Source organism: Poromitra crassiceps, assembly GCF_964638095.1.
Source record: "Poromitra crassiceps genome assembly, chromosome: 11".
NCBI lineage: Eukaryota > Metazoa > Chordata > Actinopteri > Beryciformes > Melamphaidae > Poromitra > Poromitra crassiceps.
The window spans coordinates 11,828,401-11,849,158 of record NC_139643.1 but is presented as its reverse complement, the minus strand read 5'-3'; the positions used below and the strand labels follow the sequence as shown (position 1 = coordinate 11,849,158).

Here is a 20,758-nt window from a genome sequence, read left to right as displayed (position 1 = left end):
ACGGAATATAACACAAATGTGACTGTCGAAATGTTATTTGCTGGTATTTGCACTGAATCCTGGGAAAAATCCATCTACCCCTTGGTAGCAAGTAAGGTCCGGGAAAATCTTCGTTTTGAGGGCTATTCAGCCCTAGCCCCTGGCCCTCACCCTCGATCCACAGGAGAATTGGGATACCCCTTCCCCTCACATTAATGCGCAAAACTAAGGGGAAGGGCTAAGGGGTAGAATTGGGATTGGGCCTTTATGTGTGTTCCGCACCGTTGGCTCAGTGGCGGCTCCAGAGATGTGTTCTTGCTGGTGCTAAGGCAAGATCTACCTGTTGAAAAAGACAGCCCAGATTGTACTTCCAACTTGAGTCCTTTAATTACTGTATGCTAATTGTATTTGAAATCCATTAAATACTTCCAACTTTCAAATTGAAGCAACCCATAACTTGCATCAGCCATAGCTGTCTTGCTTGAAGTAGGCTATTTTACACATAGCCTACATCATAACTTCAATTATAATTGTAAGTTTATTTGATTTAACTCATTCACCGCCAAAGACGTCTTTGACGTGTTATCAGAAATAGCCCTCCCCGCCAATGACGTGTTTTTGTTTTTATTACTGCAGCGCTTAGTTCAAACACTTCCCCAGCCTCTGACATAGTATCAGGTCCCTAGCATCTAAGACAACACGTGAACAAACACATACCGCAGCTGTTGTTTTGAAATTGAGCAAGAGGAAAAGCAGAAAACGGATAAACGCTTCTTTGTGCAGACAGGAGAAACGCCATTGAAACGCCGCTCGGCGCCCTGCACGAGCTGGAGTCGCCTTCCTCTGTGCCAGCCGGGAGAAAACGGGAGAAAGTAATCAAGAGATGTGTTTGATCATCGGAGGAATGAGGAAATGATCGATCAGTTTGCGAGGGCGGTGAGGACGTGTTGAATAGCCGAGGGGAAAACGGGAACGATCAAATAGCAGGGAGGATATGACAGGGAGACATGGACGAGGACGGGTGGACCAGAACAAAACAAAATAAACACACAAACAGCTAACAAGGCAGAAGCGGCAGTCACAGCAGCCCGCTGTCTGTTCTCAAGAGCTATTCAGTTGGTTCATGAAATCGCTGGGCTGCGTGCCCTCCAGTGTTGCTCCTGGCCAATCCCAGCGCCACAGGGCGTGGTTATTGCTTATCCTATGTGGGGTTAGAAATCTAAAAGGGGGATTGTGTGTGTGTGTGTGTGTGTGTGTGTGTCTGTCTGTCTGTCTGTCTGTCTGTCGGTGTGTCTGTCTGTCTGTCTGTCTGTCTGTCTGTGTGTCTGTCTGCACACTCACTCACACCGAGTAAACTGTATTCTGCCCTCCAAATCAAAACCGCAGTAACTACAATTTTGGTCAAAATTGAGTTATTATTGAAATTTAACTTTTAGATATCTGTTTTATCATGTGACAAATTTTCTAAGTTCAGTCTCGCTCTATATTTGAGAAAACAGAGTATAAAAGTTGCAGTAACTACGAAATCCAACCAAAAACCAGACAAAACTGCAGTAACTACACTTACTGCAGTTTGATTTGCTTTCACAGAGCTTCAGCTGGACTTAAACAGAGATAAACGCAGTAACTACACTTTGAGGTGTAGTTACTGCGGTTCAGACTGGTTTTTGGTTGGATTTTGTAGTTACTGCAATTTTCCCGCTCTTTCCATAACAAAGCCCAACATATCAATCACTCACAATGGCACAATCTGTTTAGTTAATCCAGTCAATTCCCAATATGAGAGCGCACTGACAGCTGTCCAAATTGTTAATGAATGAGTCTTCAGTGTCTTTAAAATCGTAAATGCTGTATTCCTAGCTAATAATCCATAAGAGATCATCCAATAAAGAAGGGAATTGTGTTCTCCACTGGGAAGTGTTAATCTGGCTGTAGATAGTGATAACTGTTTGGTATCACTACCTAGCTCATCAGGACAATCTTTTTAATTGCTGCATAAATTATCAGCATTCAGACTCAGTCTGTAATTCATTTTATTCAAAATAATTGTAATATGCTATGTAATATACTGTATATGTTCTTGTATGAATTATCAATTGTGATTTGTAAAGAAAACCTGTTCTAAATTAAGATAATAAAACAACTGTGCTCATTAATTAATTGTGTCAGAATGATGACCAAAAAGCAACACCAGTGGTGAAGATTACATCAACTGACTTCAGGATTCCCTGAATTTATCTGTTACTCATCCATTTAAATGTTTTAAACATGTAAACAATAAAACAATTAAATACAGATATGATGTGGTATCGAAATCAAAACCGATTACAATTGTCTCATGAAAAACAAGACAGGAGAAGCACATTAGATTGTAGTTACTGCGCTTTTCCCTTGTACTACCTACACATCTGTTTAAGGTAATACACAGACAGAGTGCAGTATCTGCATTTCTGGGGTCATAGGTCAAGTAATTGATAATTGTTTTGCCCCCAAAAAATACTTTAACGTATACATATTTAATAAGCGCATTGCCACTTTTCAACCTATATCTCATTTGGCTGGACAGTCAAAAAACTTTAAAGCCATTTTTCTCAGTTTCAGTGTTGGCGTAGTTACTGCGGTTATGATTTGTAGGGCAGTATTGTTGAATGTAAAAAAAAAGCACTTCATGTGTATATATATATATATATATTTTTTTTTTTTTGTCATTTGTGTCCTAACGAATAATATTTACATGTCTGATGTCAATACAGTTCAAAATAAAATAATTGAGAGTGAGTTCTGCCTGAGATTGTGCCCTTTTACAAAAAATGCCTTTTCTCCTGTTTATTTTCTCAGGGAGACCTTTTGGGTGAAAATAGGGTGTATATAAATGGCTATAAGTAGAGTACAGAACATGCTAAAAGCTCACTTTTTTTTTCCTGGTGAACCCAGAGACGTACATCTTCATTTTGAGGTATTGCAAATCACTTTGGTGCTAATAGATAATTTACTGTGGGTCTTGAAAGATGACCAACAATTATGAAAATCTTTGGCCTGTGCTAAAGCAGTCCTAAACTGGCCATGAATGAGTTAATGTTAATTTCATTCCTAAACAAAAAAGCAATGCATAATATGGACAATTTTTCATTTGTATGAGGATTTCTTTAAATTATATTAAGTAATATCGTGGCACACGCAAAGCATAGAGCGCAGGCAGTAGCAGCATACATGTACATTCTGAAGTACAGTCTTGTAATGTCAAGGCTGAACTATTATATTTACAAATATTGTATCAAATATTGTTTGTTTGTTGTAGACTACTGGTTTTTGCTCCAAAAGCTGAGGGTCAGTGATTAAGGTTAAGGTTAAATTAAGGTTAGGGTTAGGCCAAGTATTAGGTTTAGGCTAGTCTCGCTGGCCAGCCTCCCCTCCCTCCCTACCGTGAGAGGAGTCTGGCACCGCAGGTCTCCATAACTGGGATAAACCCTCCCCTGCTCTACTCTGCTCTCCCATTGGAGCGACTGTTTCAGTCGCTACCGGATGTCCGCTCCCGGCTTATTACAAGCTCTGTCATTGGCTCCGACCATGTCAATCAGAGCGGCTTCCGCTCCCTCCTCCCTGTGTGTCGCTGTAAATAGTGCCCTGCCGCCTCAGTGAAAACAACAACGCTAACTAGCTAGCAAGCTAACAGCAGAAACCTACATGCTAGCTCGTTGCTACACGCTGAAAACTGCAAGTTGGATTGTTGGAAACTATTTTCCAAGGACTCTGCCGCTAAGCGCCGCCCATCGCAATCCCACTATGGAGACCTGCGCCGCCAGACTCCTCTCACGGTAGGGAGGGGAGGGTGAGACTAGGTTTAGGCAAGTACTGATTATGGTTAGGGTAAGTCTCCAGGGAATTAAAGTAATTACCCCAAAAGTTACTTACTGTGTGTGTGTGTGTGTGTGTGTGTGTGTGTGTGTGTGTGTGTGTGTGTGTGTGTGTGTGTGTGTGTGTGTGTGTGTGTGTGTGTTCCAGCTGATTGCAGCCATCCAGGGAGTGGATCAGATAATGGGCCAGCTGATGAACGGCCTGAAGCAGCTTGGCCTGCACCGCTGTGTCAACATCATCATCGTGGCCGACCATGGTGACATCACACACACACACACACACACACATCTTAGCTGTCCATCGTGTTCGATGATGACGCTTGCTCTGAAGGGGGGGGGGGGGGGGGGGGTTCAGCGACGCTGTCGCTGGTGCCACTTCTCGTGGGCGTTGAGTCCGAACCTTGAGCCGCACACCCGTCCGCAGATGGAGCAAGGGAACCCAGATGTCAGGGGGGTACCAGCCACCCGCTGGTGTCGCTGAATGCGTCTCTCGGATCGTCGGGATCCGAGACACACACACACACACACACACACACACACACACACACACACACACACACACACAGTTACTCAGCAGTGAGTCAGGTGTCTTAACAGATAAGTTGGAGAGACTGTGTTGTAGAGTAAAGCAACCGTCTAGGACTGTTATAGAGCTAATTGGTCAATTAACAGATTTGTCAACTGACAGAAAATGAATTGATTATAATTGTGCTAATGAATGGATAATTATAATTTTAAAATATAAAAGTACTAATGATTTGCTTTTCTCCATTTCATATCATTATAAAAATAATACTTTGGGTTATTTTTTGGGTCAGACTAAAGATGTAACAAAGGATTTGAACAATGAGTTTGGCCTCTGGTAACTTAATTGCATTTGTCTTTATTGATTGATTTTACATTTTATAGGCTAATGATCAACTAAAGAAAGTGTCAGTACATTAGTTGATCATGAAGCTAATGTGTGAACATGCTGTGTTTGTCATTTGTGAAGTAACAAAAGTCAGTGCAGATGACCTCTGCTACTTTGGTAGACAGTCTGCTGATAATAATAAGAATCAATTGAACGCACACACCACTGACATAAATATGGAGAGAAGGTGTCTATCTCCGCCCAGTAGCGTTGAGTGAAGCCAAAAGCCAGATCAGTGAACCAGATTCTGTGCAGTAGCTCCCGAGTTAGAACCTCTGTGAGGTCGCCGCCCCTCTGAATCTTCTTATGTAGAGCTGCTGTTTCTAGATTTGTGCCCAGTGTGTATTTACCGTATATACAGTCTAGCTCTGTAAATATGGCACTTTCAGTTGTAATATTTTTTGTCTCGCCAAAAGTAACCGGGAAGATTCCCACTATGAGATCAGTTTATTAATGACGCCTGTACGGAAATCTGATTTTCGTTGTCGGAGATTGAGCTCGTATCAGCCAGACAAGTCAGACCTCCGGGCTGCTCTCAGCCTCTCACTGAGCTAGAATGGGGAAATGATCTGATGAACTGATGTTTGCAGCTCTGTGTTGATTAGCCTAATGTTTCCGTGGCATTTTGATTAACTTTATGATTTAATTCCTTTTGGAGCAAATGTTGGTTTAACAAATCTGACTGTGACGCTTTAGGCTACGTTGTTTACTGGTATAGTGTGTGGTAGGGCAGCCAAACCTAACGTTAGCCCACTGCGTTAGCCAGGTTGCCTGGTGTCTTCTCTGACTCTGTATATCCCACTGAGCTATAAAGAGAGAAAAAAAACATCACATGGATGCAACTGGGACGTATCATCAGTGATGTACCCTGGGGTCATAGGATGTTTCGGGTCTCGCAACATCATACACCCTCGCCCAGGTGACCCAGCCGGGGTTGATCAACCCCCGACTTACGTCCCAGTAGCTACCCACGGTCGGGGACTGCCCCCTAGTCCGATACCTCACGAGTCCGATACCTCACGAGTCCGACACCTCATGGTTTTGGGTTAGGGTCTGGGGGAGGTTAGGTTTAGGCATGGGGGTGGGAGAGGTTAGGTTTTGGGTTAGGGTCGGGGAGGTTAGGTTTAGGCGTGGGGGTGGGAGAGGTTAGGTTTTGGGTTAGGGTCTGGGGGAAGTTAGCCTCTTTTTTCGGACTCGTGAGGTGTCGGACTCGTGAGGTATCGGACTCGTGCCATGGCACCCCACGGTCAGCCCTCTTAGGGAAAGACAGGGCCACTCAATCCGCTGCTCCGGAACTACTCTGCCGGGACCGGGAGGCTCTGGCACATGGAGGGACTGGGCTCTGTGGGTTTCCCCCTGTCCGGGCTCCTCCTACGTCTCACCAGGTCCAGGACCTGTGCGTTGCACCAGACTTAACGTTATAAAGTTAACGTTATAAAACACATTTTCTGGCAGTTGGACAACCTGGTAAGTTCTGAAAATATGTCTCTATTATTGTGTTATTCCAGCTATCTTAAGTTATAGTAATATTAAGCCGACAAATAATGCAAAACAGCCGGCTAACACAAGTGGCTAATGCTAGCCTGCATCCAAAACCATTGTGTATTAAAATAACCGATAACGTAGCTGGAGTAACTAACAAAACACATATTTTCTGAACTTACTTCAGTCCCCAACCAACGTTCCTCGCGCACCTTTCTCAAAACAATGTCCTTTTTATTGTGGTCCATCGATATGTCTGGTAGATAACAGATCAAGCAGTTTTACCAAGCAGTAGCTGTGTCTTGTCTATGTAAAACTAACGCTAGATCTATAATATCAAGAGCCTGTCCAGCCAATGACGGCTTGAGACTGGCTGCCACAGCTGTCAATCATCCCTTTTTATATGTCAAATAACTACTTAAAAACAAACTGATCAGAAAAATGACCACTTGCACAAGCATTAGCATGATAATAACTATATAAAATGATACAAACCACCTTTGGGAAAAAATTATCTGACGTGTACTGGGTGCCGCATCTATGTGCCGACAGGTCGCAATGCCGATAGCCCACAAGCAGAACCAGCTGAGCGAGGCGGCGTGCAGCGCGTCGGTGGAGCTAACCTCTCCCAGCCCCCACGCCAAACCTAACCTCCCCCCATGCCTAAACCTAACCTCCCCCAGACCCTAACCCAAAACCTAACCTCTCCCACCCCCACGCCTAAACCTAAGGTCGGCATTGCGGGTGGTCGGCATAGCGGGTGGACACCGTGTACTGATTGTTTCGGTTGTGATTTCCCCATCCACTAACATGGGGAGGCGGGCCTTGTGACCTATACTGGTACCTGCCGCCAGAGCGGCGATCTAACATGCAGCGGCTTCACTAAAGGGGACCAGGCCTACACCCCTGGCACACACACACACACACACACACACACACACACACACACACGCATGCGCGCTCACACGCACATAGTACACACACATACACACAAACACACTGTACTGTATACTGTACTCTATGTAACAATACATTGTGAGACAAAAATGATTAAAAATCAATATAAATATGTGAAGATTCAAATCGGTGAGATGAAAAATGAATCACAATGATTTTTTTCAGTTTTTCTTTTACAAAGGAAATAGGCATTCATTGCAAAGTTTGTGTTTTGCAGTTATACCCTACCTCAGAAATAAATAAAAAATATTCTTAATTTGATAAACAATCATAAAAATACAGTATTTTGTGTTTTTTTAGAAAACAAAATTGATATTTTTCAGTCATAATTTGTCTGCAATCTCATTTTGCAAAAAAAGAAAAAGGTGAGAAAATCATATCAAATTGTGAGTTGAGTGTATCGTTACATCCCTAACTGTATATAAAATATAGCTTCACCTCCAGCAGCTACAACAGCAACATGCTGCTTACACACTGATGTACTGGAGTACTTTTACTTTACATTATCTTGCTGGTAATACTGGTAATGTACTTTTACTTACGAGGACTTTTACATGAAATGAGTATTTTTACATGGCTGTACAGTATATTGTACTTTTACTCAAGTAAAGGATGCTAATACTTCTCTCACCACTGAAAAATATGTGAATTTGACAAGACATCTGACTCTTCTGCAGGTATGGAGGACACGAGCTGTGAGAGGAAGGAGGTGCTGCAGGACCTGGTGGGCAGCGTGAGGGACCTCTGGGTCACAGAGGGGACATTTGGACGCATCAGAGCCAGGGACAAAGACACAGTGTGTGAGTCCATGCTGAGACAAAATGTATACAGTACTGTAGTAGGCCTACTTACATCGTTCCTATAGGCTCACTCAATAGAGAGCCAAAGTGAACATCGCTTCCTGCTTCAGCATGGCACCAAAGATTTTCATCCGCCATTTATTTTCCCATAGACATTTCGTAAAATGCTTATAAAAATAGTTTTACTTGGTCAAACCAAATGGTTCAGATATATCTAGAAACAGGAGAGACCACAGAACATTTCACTCAGACCAAAACGTAAAAAAATTGCAGATTTAAAGAAAATATTTTTCAATGTTGTTGCTTTTTCATAATACAAATAGTGTAGTAGCTGTACTGTACCACACTGCAGCTGCTACCATCATGTATGACTAATTTCCAACAGTATGTTTAATTAGGTATATGCTACTTGCACCTAACAGAATGTTATTATGTTTAATTATGTTTAAAGTATGTTCATGCCATTTGCACATATGTGCAGTGAATACGCCACTGTCTGTGGCGTGTCTACTGCTTTATTGCTTGTTGCCTATGTTGTAACAGAGTCTACAGCACAATAATTTCACACGTAATACTTGTACTACGGAGTGACAATAAAAATCTTGAATCTTGAATCTTGAATCTTTTAAAGTTTTGGTCCAAGTGAAATGTTCTATGGCCTCTCCCCGATTCTAAATATAGCTGAACCGTTTGGTTATTTTAGTGGCGATTTTTTTTTTGGCATAACTATACTGTATGTTACTAACACCTAATTCCAATTTCCAAACCCTAAGGGTCTGATTATAGTCTATGACATAATTGAATTGAATCTGAAGTGTTAGGGCTGATGTGTTTGGGTGCAACAGAAAGCTGGATTTCACTGTTGGCAGAGATTTGACAAAAAACACTCACTTAACCCTTTCCTTCCTGGCAGTGGACTCAGCTGGACTTGTAGCCAACATGACTGTAAGTAGCTTCAGTTACTGGTGAATCTTATGTTGAATGTTTCACAATGAGAAGAGATGCATTCTAAAATCAGATACCGTAAAGTTGTAAAGTTGTTCCTAAAGTTGAAGTTGTCTGTGTATCTGTCTGTCTGTGTGGCTGTCTTCTATGCACGGCCACACCGCAGGTCTGAATTTTGCATGCAGGTGGGTTATAATCCGGGGAATGTCATGGGCAGGTTGAAAGAAGAATGGATGGATCAGATCCTCTTAAAGGGGCAGCGTCACGGCATACTTTTAAGTTTTGGCATTCAATGGAATTTTCAGGGCTTTCCAAGTGGTTCTAGGACTTTCCAACCTGCCTATGGGCCTTCCCCGGATTAACCCAACTCCATGCAAATGTTCAGCCCAATCGGACCTGCGGTGTGGGCATGCATAGACAGACACACAGACAGATACACAGACAACTTCAACTTTATTATGTAGACGATGTTTCACAATGAGAAGAGATGCATTCTAAAATCAAATCGCCACCATTTGAAGAATGTGACACACGTCACTGCATGCGTATTGATGATCTCATTATAGCTACCTTGAGGCCTTTACTTTGGCATAGTGACATTTTAGAGGATATTACAGTAGTGTTGTCTGTGTTTCTTTAAAACCTGAGAAATTACTGTCATTTCCAGTTACAATAAATGAACAGGAATTTCAGGTTCTTCCAAAATATTTTTTTCAATGAGAAATGATTCACGTTCATGATTAAAGTTGATTCATTTCTCACATTTCCCATCATGACTCACTTTACTGGTACTCATTTCTCGGAGTTCCCGGTCATTGGTGGTCAGTCAGGACAGTAATCTGATGATCTTTGGGTTGTGAGCTGTTGGTCAGGACAGGAAACTGATGATCTTCGGGTTGTGAGCTGTTGGTTAGGACAAAATAAACCATTTGTGACATGGTCTGCTGAAAGGGGAACTGAAAGTAGGCAACTGTCATTTTGGGGCTTTGAGGGAAAAAGTGATAAGTGAATTTTCACCATTTTGTGACATTTTTTAAATCAAACGACTAATTGATTAGTCAAGAAAATAATCTACAGATTAATCTGTAATGAAAATAATCCCTAGTTGCAGCCGTGGTAACCTACACTAAAGGTCTTTGTCTCTGTCTCGGTGATGTCAGTGTAAGACACCGGACCAAAAGATCAAGGCCTATCTGAAGGCCAACCTGCCCAAGCGTCTCCACTTCGCCAACAGCCGACGCATTGAAGACGTCAACGTGCTTGTCACCCCACAGTGGCTGTTCGAGAGGTACCAGTCCTCCGTCATGCATCATATCTCCTCCAGTCGTTTTTCTCTTGTTTTTCCTCCATTGCAGCTGTTGCTTGATGTGTTCAGTCGCCGTTGGTTACGAGGGACACACCGCCATATTCAAACAAAGCAAACGGTTTCATGTTAAAGGAGAATTTCGTTTTCTTTTTAACCTGGACCCCTCTCCTCACATTAATTATGATCTGACGACTCACCCAGGGATCTCCGCAGCGTGTCTGGCCATCCTACGCGTTGTTTTGAGATCAATACTCTCCAATCCAGTCATAAAATAGAGCTCCGTGGGGGCCAAGTGGCAGCCTGTCTTTCCTGCAACTAAATAGCCAGTTTTATTCCCGTTTTCGCCACATATCGTCATAATCTCATCCCTCAACAACCACCAGACTGACATTTCCCCCGGGGCTGTTTCCTGGAGTCTCCCAGGGATCAAATTACCTCATTCGTGATCTCGGTCACCAAGTCTCGTCAAGTACCGTGATACTTTCCTGCCGGCTGGCCACCTGTAGTTGGTAGGACGGCCAGAAACGCTGCGGAGATCACTGGGTGAGTCCTCAGATCATAATTAATGTGAGGAGAGGGGTCCAGGTTAAAAAAAAAACAAATTCTCCTTTAAAGGCTCAACATGTAGGAGTCTGCTGCAGCATCAGCTGTGTCTGTGCAGGAACTGAAGAACGTGTGTTTTGTGGCAGATATCCAGGATCTCTGACCTTCTGCTCTGGAGGCGGGCACGGCTACGACAACGATGTGGAGAGCATGCTTGTGAGCACTTCTTCTTCTCTCTACTTCTGTTTAACTTTACTACAGTTTTGTCAGTGAAAGATTAGATCTCAGGATTTATGTTGAGGACGTTTCAAGGCTTTGAGAACGCCGTTGATGATGTCATCAGCAGCAGCAGCAGTAGTAAAAACTGTGCGCTTTGTCTTTAAAATGTTAATAATTCTTCATGTGTGGTGGCCTGCAGGAAACCCTTCACATGTCGCTGCTACACATTGTTGGTAATGAACCAAAGAAGGTTGAAAATGAGTTTTGCAGGTATTTTGAGATTTTGAGTGATTTGGTTACTTTCATCTCCATAGTAAATCATGGTGAATAATTATTTTCATAAAACAAAAGGGAAAGTATTTATCTTCATTGTTTGGGTGGAATGCCACTGTAGAAAATACAACGGTGTGGAATGTTTAAAGCCATTTTTCTCACGTTTTACTTTTAGACACATACCAGATTAAAATACTCATAACGTTTGATCTGAGAGCGCTGTCTCAGCCATTCAAAAAGTTATATATAGGGGAGTCTCTAATTTATGCAAATGTCAAAAAATGAAAATGTCCAATTCCTACCGTGTGAAGGGTTTCTGCAGATCACCACACACTGAATAATTATTAACATTTTAAAGACAAAGCACAGGGTTTTTATTACTGCTGATGACATCATCAATGCATTTCTCAAAGCCTTGAAACTTCCTCAACATACAGTATATACTGAGCTCTAATCTTTCACTTACAAAACTGTGGTAATATATATACATGTATATATATATATATATATATATATATATATATATATATATATATATATATATATATATATACACATATATATATTTATTTTTAAATGGGATATATATATATATCCCCTTTAAAAAAATAAAAATGTCAAATTCCTGCCATGTGAAGGCCACCACACATATGGAGGTGCACTGCAAAATGGATGTGATGTTGGGTGAGGGCCAAAACGTTGCTGTGGTAGAAATGTCTGTAAGATTGATTGAGAAGCGGGAGTTGAGAAATGTTTGTTTCATTGTTTTGCAAAACAAGGCACGATGTTTCGCCCAAGCAAGTAGTGAAACAAAGGCGTAGAAAAACAATCCCTCTGTCAATGTATAGCTGAGATTCAAGGATTCTTGAAATGCTGTAATCTTATAGTAATCCTATGGCTTTGGTCATTAAACTGTCCAAATGGCACAAATCATACCCATTATAATGGCAGAGTTTGGAAAGTTGATCTGAGAAGCTGTCAGAGCGAGAATATTTACTCAGGAAGAAAATACCCTTTTAAATAGAAAGTGGTTTCATCTCTGGAGATTGAGTTTTCTTAAGACAACTAGGACCAATTAAAACGGCGATGATTTACTTACTGCCGGATTCTAAGAGTTTGAGTCTCAATAAATCAGAGAATGTGACGGGAAAGACCTGGAGACTTGATAAGAGAGGCGATAAGACATCATGCACTTCTGGTGCTAATAAAATACACTATAAAACCAATACTTCCGGTCTTAAGATTATGATTGGCTGAGCTGCGTTTAAAGCCGTTGTAAATTCCTCTATAAACACACAGTATTACTGCGCTATAAACAGCTGCCTCTGTGTCGCTGCGTCTCTGTGTTGCTTGGCAACCATTCTGCTGTCGCGGCTGAAGGACTCCAATGCCTGGCGGAGGAACGATTATTTGTTATCAATATTGCATTTTTTGTTGCCAAGTACACTATTATGTAGTAACTGTTTTATAAAAGCTATAAGCCCTGCGAGGCAGTGATTTTACAGCAGCTGAGGGGTTTTAGGCCCGACATGAAGTGGAGTAAAAATGGTAAAATCACTGTAAATTACGGCCTCGCAGGGCTTATTGCTTAAAAAACTCTCATGCATGCGGCCACAACACACTCATGCTGACGGTGGCCGGTGAAAAGTGTCCTCTGCATTTAACCCATCCAGGCATGTCCTTTCCTCCGGGGGGCAGGCCAGGAGCAGTGGTCGCTTTCTCGTACAGCGCCCGGGGACCAACTTTGGGTGTTGTCGTCACTGGTCAGATGACGATGACGATCTGATCTTCTGCATGTTTTTAGTAGGGGGGTTATATACGGAGGAACCCCCTGGGGGAGCACGGGGAGAACATGCAAACTAAGTTTAAACTGACCCCTAATCTCAGGGTCAGGTCACAGGTAGAGAAGAATGCTAAACTGCAGTTTTTATACGATGAGCTTCACATTATAAAGTATATACAAATATTGAATAGCATCATAGTATAATGCAAACTAGTATAATTCTCTCCACAGTTGCCTCTCTTCTTTTTGAATTAAACTGTTTTATTTGCAATTTTACCTCCTCAATCTTTTCCCCCCACTTGGGGGCGATGGAAAGTGTTCATGTTTATCAGAGCTTTCTGCCCATTGCGTTTACAAAAACTAGTTTCAAGCTGTTGACCCTTGTTCTCTTTTCTCAGGCCATGTTCGTAAGCTATGGACCCAAGTTTCTGTACAAAACACAAATCGAACCTTTCTCCAACATCGAGCTCTACAACCTCATGTGTGGTGAGTTCCGGTCGAGCTATTTGATTGGATAAGAGATTGGGCAAAAGATCAACTGTGACGCTCTGAAATGAGAGCGCCAAGGTATGGTACATTACAACGGCGCTCCCAATTTGCGAACGGTCCAGTGTGCGCTCTGGTTCTCGGAGTGGCTATTACAAACGCACCTTAGTAGCCTATAACAGCATGGGACGCTTCACTGTATCTATATCACTCCGCTTCACAACTGTTCTAATGTAACCTTGATTAGGTTGCCTTCAAACAGCGTCGGCAACTAGACAGCCATATGGATACATTTGACCTTAATTATGAATGATAAGCTGAAATCGTCTATGCTAACCTCAAAGTAGCTAATGTTAGCTTCGCTGGCTTGCAGTTTGGAAACAGTTGACCTGTTGCTCGCAACATTTGGTAGTGCAATCCTGAGGGAGCAAATAACAAAAAACAAAAATGACAAAAATCATTTGTTGTCTCAAATTACTTTGAATAATGTTATTATTAATTGATGAATACCTTTGTTTATACTGCACACCTGTTGTATAAAAGCAATGTCACCCTTGAGGTTGTGCTGTTGTTTGCGGCCTCATGCCCACAGGCATGTCATACCTATGGGCATGTCGGGCTCTATTCTCCCACAGGCCATCGGCGCTATTACGGGCCTTAACCGCAAAAAAACGTGCCTTGCGCCTGTTTCGGCAAGATAGCAATAGGCTTTAGGCTGCCAAATGCGCTTTAGGCCGAATGGGCGTGGCGCAGTCCCAAAGTGGGCGTGTCGGCGCTAAATACCAGCCTAGTCATATCTTGGGAGCTGGCCTACATTTAGCGCTTTGCGCTTTTCAAAAGCAGGCCTATTCTTTGCCTTCACTGCTTCTTCTCTGTCACCCTTCTCTCTCTCTCTCTCTGAGTTCCCAGCATGCATTGTGTTTCTTCATTTCGCTACTAAATAGCCACCAAATGAGCCAAAATAGATATAAAAGGTAGTTCTAAATTAATGTGTAATGGTAACACAGCCTGCCATTGTCAACATTTCAATATTGGACCAAATAAAACCTCGAAATGAAAACACCACCCTATGTGAAACATATATGTCCTCCTGGGCATATATATACCCCTTGTCGAGTTAACGTGATTTAGAGAAGTAACAGCGGAACGCGCTTCGGAACGCGCTTCTAATGGCATCTGCTATACTGTGATGTCTGTCCAATAACTTGGCCCTATTTCACATTTAGTTTTACAATAAAAACACATTTATGCAATGACTTGACATAATGTAGGGTATATTTATGTGCATCATCCTTCCTGCAGCAGGCGAGAGAAAATGATATCTTTCTGGACAAACTTTCACCAATCTAATAGGCTATATTTTTCTAGCTGATGCATAGAACATTATTTTCACTTTGATCTTGCTATAGTGTAGCGTATTTACATGCTTGCAGTATTGAAACTGCAGTTAGATTGGTTTGAGAAGCATAATAATATGGAATAATAGCCTATAATGCAGACAGACAGGCTGGATGAAGGGGGGGGGGGGCAGAGCGTTTGGCTTTCGTCTGGTTTTGCGGGATCACTGGAATTGGAGCTAAAAAGGCAAGCGTGCGATTCGTTTATTGCACTTATCCAATGAGCATGACGGTGCATAATTTTACGCCTAAAAGGCGTGGTTGTAATGCTTTGGGCTGCATCTAGCGCCAGCACGACGATATCAAGTGCGCCTTTCCACGCCCACTGCTTTGATCTGCGCCTGCCGCTCGGCCTAGAAACTGCGCCGATGCAACGATAGGGGCCCCGATGCCTACAGGCATGTCATACCTATGGCATGCCTACAGGCATGTCATACCTATGGGCATGTCATACCTATGGGCATGTCATGCCTACAGGCATGTCATACCTATGGGCATGTCATGCCTACGGGCATGTCATACCTATGGGCATGTCATGCCTACAGGCATGTCATGCCTACGGGCATGTCATACCTATGGGCATGTCATGCCTACAGGCATGTCATACCTATGGGCATGTCATGCCTACAGGCATGTCATACCTATGGGCATGTCATGTCAACTTGTGACACTGTCTTGTCTTTAGTCTCTACCCCAAAACAATGTAGCTGTTCACTAGGCCTGAACACCTCCAATATGGCCACCATAGGGGGGTGTCACATCACCTGAAAGATCTCTATAAGCCTGTTTTGTTTTGACATCTCACTTGCTGAATTAGTAACTTCCTTCTGTTTTATCATTTATATTTGATATAAATCCATCTCACCACCTCTCCCCATGTAGATGTGCTGGAGATCTCTCCGGCTGAAAACAACGGGACGCGGGGCAGTCTGCACCACCTGCTGCGCCGGCCCCCCCAGGCCCCCACGGCCCCCAGCGAGCAGAGCCGGCCTGAGCACTGTCCACTCACCAGCCTGCAGCCAGAGGACGGCCTGGGCTGCTCCTGTCCACAGCTGGTAGGCACACAGCATCTTTACAGGAGTAGTCTCGCTGGCCAGCCTCCTCTCCCTTCCATCCAAGGAGTCTGGCGCTGCAGGTCTCCATAACTGGGATAAACCCTCCCCTGCTCTACTCTGCTCTCCCATTGGAGCGACTGTTTCAGTCGCTGCCGGATGTCCGCTCCCGGCTTATTACAAGCTCTGTCATTGGCTCCATGTCAATCAGAGCGGCTTACGCTCCCTCCTCCCTGTGTGTCGCTGTAAATACTGCCCTGCCGCCTGAGGGAAAACAACAACGCTAACTAGCTAGCAAGCTAACGGCAGAAACCTACACATTAGCTCATTGCTACACGCTGAAAACGGCAAGTTGGATTGTTTGAAACTATTTTCCAAGGGCACTGCTGCTAAGCGCCGCCCATCGCAATCCCACAATGGAGACCTGCTGCGCCAGACTCCTCGGATGGAAGGGAGAGGAGGCTGAAGGCAGAGGAGGCTGAAGGCAGAGGAGGCTGAAGGGAGAGGAGGCTGGCCAGCGAGACTTTTACAGGAGTCATCCCGTGAGATTCCTGCAGGATGGCATTTGTCATTTGTTCATTGTGTGATTTTGCCGGGACAGGAAAAAGTCAACGGGTGCGGCAAACGTGACGACTACAGACCAGCTTTTGTATCTAAATATGACTTTTTGTGGCATAGTGAAGGCATTTTGGTTTTTTGGATTAAAACAATGACCACAGGTAAATCGCACCTGGTTCTGCCAGCATACTGGCCAATTAAAACTGCAGAAAACACAGAGAGAACGTGCTGTTTTGTGTGCTTGTTGTGGATTATTTTCACCTCGGGTCGTCCTGTCACTTTTTCGTGACTATGACAGCTGTGGAAATAGGGGAGAACGTGTGGGAACGGAGTTCCCAGAGTAAACGTTGAGAACGAGCGGGGGAACGGCATTCCTCCTCAGGTTCCCCTTAACTCATTGAGTGCCAGCCACTTTTGGAGAACGGACGCTCCCAGTGCCAGAGTTTCAGAGCATTTTCAGTGATTTCTCGAGGCCCACAGAATATTGTGTGATATGTAAACACCGAACACGCACAAAGAACGACGAGACTATTGTATCAGCAGCAAAAAAAAGTTTATTGATATCATTTTCCGTTCTTTAGTTATCAGCCGGAGAAGATAGGTCAAAAACAGCAAAATCTGGCGTTTCCATCTAGAAGCTGAGTTATTGAGCCTTTTGTGAAATATAGCATTTCAAGCAAATCACTGACTCTGAAACTAATATTTTCTGACCTGAAACATCTGAACAGTAATTTCCTTCAATATAACAGCACCCCACCCCCCTCTACTGCAAACTCCTCCTCCGTGGGTGTGTCTCTGGTGGCTTTGCTCGCTCTGCTGCTTGTCAGGCGAGTCTCTGCTGCTTGCGGATCCACGTTCGGATGGCCACCGCTCGTCGGGGGAGTCTGGATCGGGCTCGCCTTGCTCGTTTCTGGGGTTTCGGTTGTGAGCTGGGATGAAGCTGCGTCCGATTCTGGGCTTTCTGGGCTTTCTGCTGCGCGTTTCAAAGTGTGCTGCACCCAGAGTCTATTTTCGGAGCCCCCCACCGTTGTGCGCCGGCTCCCAGCGCGACAGTGAAAAGCCTATGAGAATGGTTTCATCACGGCTTTTTCTGCTGTTTTTACTCAACTTTCTCTAATCTGGAGAGCACTGTCGCCACCTAATGGGTCGGTAAAATAGGTTATACACATTCAACATGCCCCAAAATTTTACAGGAGATGCATTAGGCATTGATCCACGTCCCACCGTCAAAAAGCGCAATTGACGAACATACTCGTCCTTGGCACTCAATGAGTTAACAAATGTCTCAAAATGCAGTGGAGAGCAGAGCAGTGGAGAGCAGAGCAGTGGAGAGCAGAGCAGAGCAGTGGAGAGCAGAGCAGTGGAGAGCAGAGTAGTGGAGAGCAGAGTAGAACAGTGGAGAGCAGAGCAGTGGAGAGCAGAGTAGAACAGTGGAGAGCAGAGCAGAGCAGTGTAGAGCAGAGCAGAGCAGAGCAGTGGAGAGCAGAGTAGAACAGTGGAGAGCAGAGCAGAGCAGTGTAGAGCAGAGCAGAGCAGTGGAGAGCAGAGCAGTGGAGAGGAGAGCAGAGCAGTGGAGAGCAGAGCAGAGCAGTGGAGAGGAGAGCAGAGCAGTGGAGAGCAGAGCAGAGCAGAGCAGTGGAGAGCAGAGCAGAACAGTGGAGAGCAGAGCAGTGGAGAGCAGAGCAGAGCAGTGGAGAGCAGAGCAGAGCAGTGGAGAGCAGAGCAGTGGAGAGCAGAGCAGAGCAGTGGAGAGCAGAGCAGTGGAGAGCAGAGCAGAGCAGTGGAGAGCAGAGCAGTGGAGAGCAGAGCAGAGCAGTGGAGAGCAGAGCAGTGGAGAGGGGGCAGCATGAAAGGAGCAGAGAATAGTAGAACATGTTTGGCAGCTGAATAAGCAGCGCCAATATCAATGTGTCATCCAGTCTGTCATGAATAAAATCAAGGGGAAATAATCAGTAGAACTCGACAATCTTAAATCAGTAGCTTTCGTAAGAGATTGGGGGGTATGGGGTCTGGACCGCGTGTGGGGGCCTCCACCCTGCCAAAGTAGGGTTCCCATAGTAAAGCCTAAACCCTATCCACCACCTCAGTGATGCCATGCCTAAACCCAACCACCTCCTCTGCAGTGAACTCAGTCACTCCTGCCTCTGACTTCATCTGCTGAACTTACTTTGACTCGCTCACCTTGATCGTCATAGCAACAGCATCCGGGGGGCATTCCTCCCTCTGACTGTGGTTTAGATGGGGTGTGTGTTAGCTACGACACGCGTTCAAACCTGCCGCAACCAAGGCATGTCAAGTTTGTTTATGAATGCCTTCATTACAAGCATGACTCAAATTACTTAATAGCATATCATCATTCACACCGCCTGTCTGACCTAGAGACATATAACACCCACCAAGACTCAATGTTCTCTGCTCCTCATTCTCTTAAAGCCATTTGGATCTGATCGTTTAGTCTTTCAAGTTTGCAAGTTTGTCTGTTGCTATAGTTCCACTTCACCAAAGTGTTTCAAACCCGCCAAGTGCCTGCACATGGATCCACTCCTCTCCCGCCTAACACACGCCTTCTACTCTGCCAGAGTGGAGTCTGTGCTGGCCGGTAGCATCACTGCCTGGTACGGCAATTGCAGTGGGAAAAACAGGAAGAGACATGACTCGGGTCATAAAGGCCGCGGAGCGTACCACCCGCTCCACCCTGCCCCATCTGGAGGACATTTATATGAGACGCTGTTGAGTCAAAGCAGTTAAAATCATGGAGGACAGCTCCCACGAGCGGTTGCGGTCTGGGAGGAGACTGAAGCACTTGGCAGCCAGGACGGAGAGGATGAAGAATAGCTTCTTCCCCCAGGCCATTAGGGCCCTCGACAATACTAATAAGAGTTAGGGCTCCTGCCATATTATCATTATACTATTTATTGTAGGTATACCTTTTATTTATTTTGATCTTTTTATTTATTTCACCACGGTCAAATGTTGCTCCATATACGGACTCACCGTAGCCTGTACAGTGAACTTTTTAAAACTTTTTCTAACTTTTAACTGACTTTTAATTTTAAATCCTAGTTCTTATCTTGTGCTGTGTTGTGGTACTGTGTTGTCTGTATGTCCCTGTGTTGTCTGTCTGTCCCTGTGTTGTCTGTCTGTCCCTGTGTTGTCTGTCTGTCCCTCTGTTGTCTGTCTGTCCCTGTGTTGTCTGTCTGTCCCTCTGTTGTCTGTCTGTCCCTGTGTTGTCTGTCTGTCCCTGTGTTGTCTGTCTGTCCCTGTGTTGTCTGTCTGTCCCTGTGTTGTCTGTCTGTCCCTGTGTTGTCTGTCTGTCTCTGTGTTGTCTGTCTGTCCCTGTGTTGTCTGTCTGTCCCTCTGTTGTCTGTCTGTCCCTGTGTTGTCTGTCTGTCCCTCTGTTGTCTGTCTGTCCCTCTATTGTCTGTCTGTCCCTGTGTTGTCTGTCTGTCCCTGTGTTGTCTGTCTGTCATTCTGTTGTCTGTCTGTCCCTGTGTTGTCTGTCTGTCCCTGTGTTGTCTGTCTGTCCCTGTGTTGTCTGTCTGTCTCTGTGTTGTCTGTCTGTCCCTGTGTTGTCTGTCTGTCCCTGTGTTGTCTGTCTGTCCCTGTGTTGTCTGTCCCTGTGTTGTCTGTCTGTCCCTGTGTTGTCTGTCTGTCCCTGTGTTGTCTGTCCCTGTGTTGTCTGTCTGTCCCTGTGTTGTCTGTCTGTCCCTGTGTTGTCTGTCCCTGTGTTGTCTGTCTGTCCCTGTGTTGTCTGTCTGTCCCTGTGTTGTCTGTCCCTGTGTTGTCTGTCTGTCCCTCTGTTGTCTGTCTGTCCCTCTATTGTCTGTCTGTCCCTGTGTTGTCTGTCTGTCCCTGTGTTGTCTGTCTGTCCCTGTGTTGTCTGTCTGTCCCTGTGTTGTCTGTGTGTCCCTGTGTTGTCTGTCTGTCCCTGTGATGTCTGTCTGTCCCTGGGTTGTCTGTCTGTCCCTGTGTTGTCTGTCTGTCCCTGTGTTGTCTGTCTGTCCCTGTGTTGTCTGTCTGTCCCTGTGTTGTCTGTCTGTCCCTCTGTTGTCTGTCTGTCCCTGTGATGTCTGTCTGTCCCCGTGTTGTCTGTCTGTCCCCGTGTTGTCTGTCTGTCCCTGTGTTGTCTGTCTCTCCCTGTGTTGTCTGTCTGTCCCTGTGTTGTCTGTATGTCCCTCTGTTGTCTGTCCCTGTGTTGTCTGTCTGTCCCT

General features: G+C 44.5%; 1 protein-coding gene across 1 annotated transcript in view; it reads left to right on the top strand.

The window, feature by feature from the left end:
• LOC310784831 (venom phosphodiesterase CdcPDE) overlaps positions 1-20,758 on the top strand; it is a gene marked incomplete at both ends in the record, with an annotated part of 54,255 nt that overhangs the window by 22,694 nt on the left and 10,803 nt on the right. Inside the window, 7 exons of the mRNA XM_083645870.1 lie at positions 3,982-4,090; positions 7,863-7,985; positions 8,899-8,930; positions 10,091-10,218; positions 10,926-10,995; positions 13,453-13,540; positions 15,820-15,992. Coding sequence (XP_083501996.1) covers positions 3,982-4,090; positions 7,863-7,985; positions 8,899-8,930; positions 10,091-10,218; positions 10,926-10,995; positions 13,453-13,540; positions 15,820-15,992 — 723 coding nt within the window. The remainder of the gene's footprint in view (positions 1-3,981; positions 4,091-7,862; positions 7,986-8,898; positions 8,931-10,090; positions 10,219-10,925; positions 10,996-13,452; positions 13,541-15,819; positions 15,993-20,758) is intronic.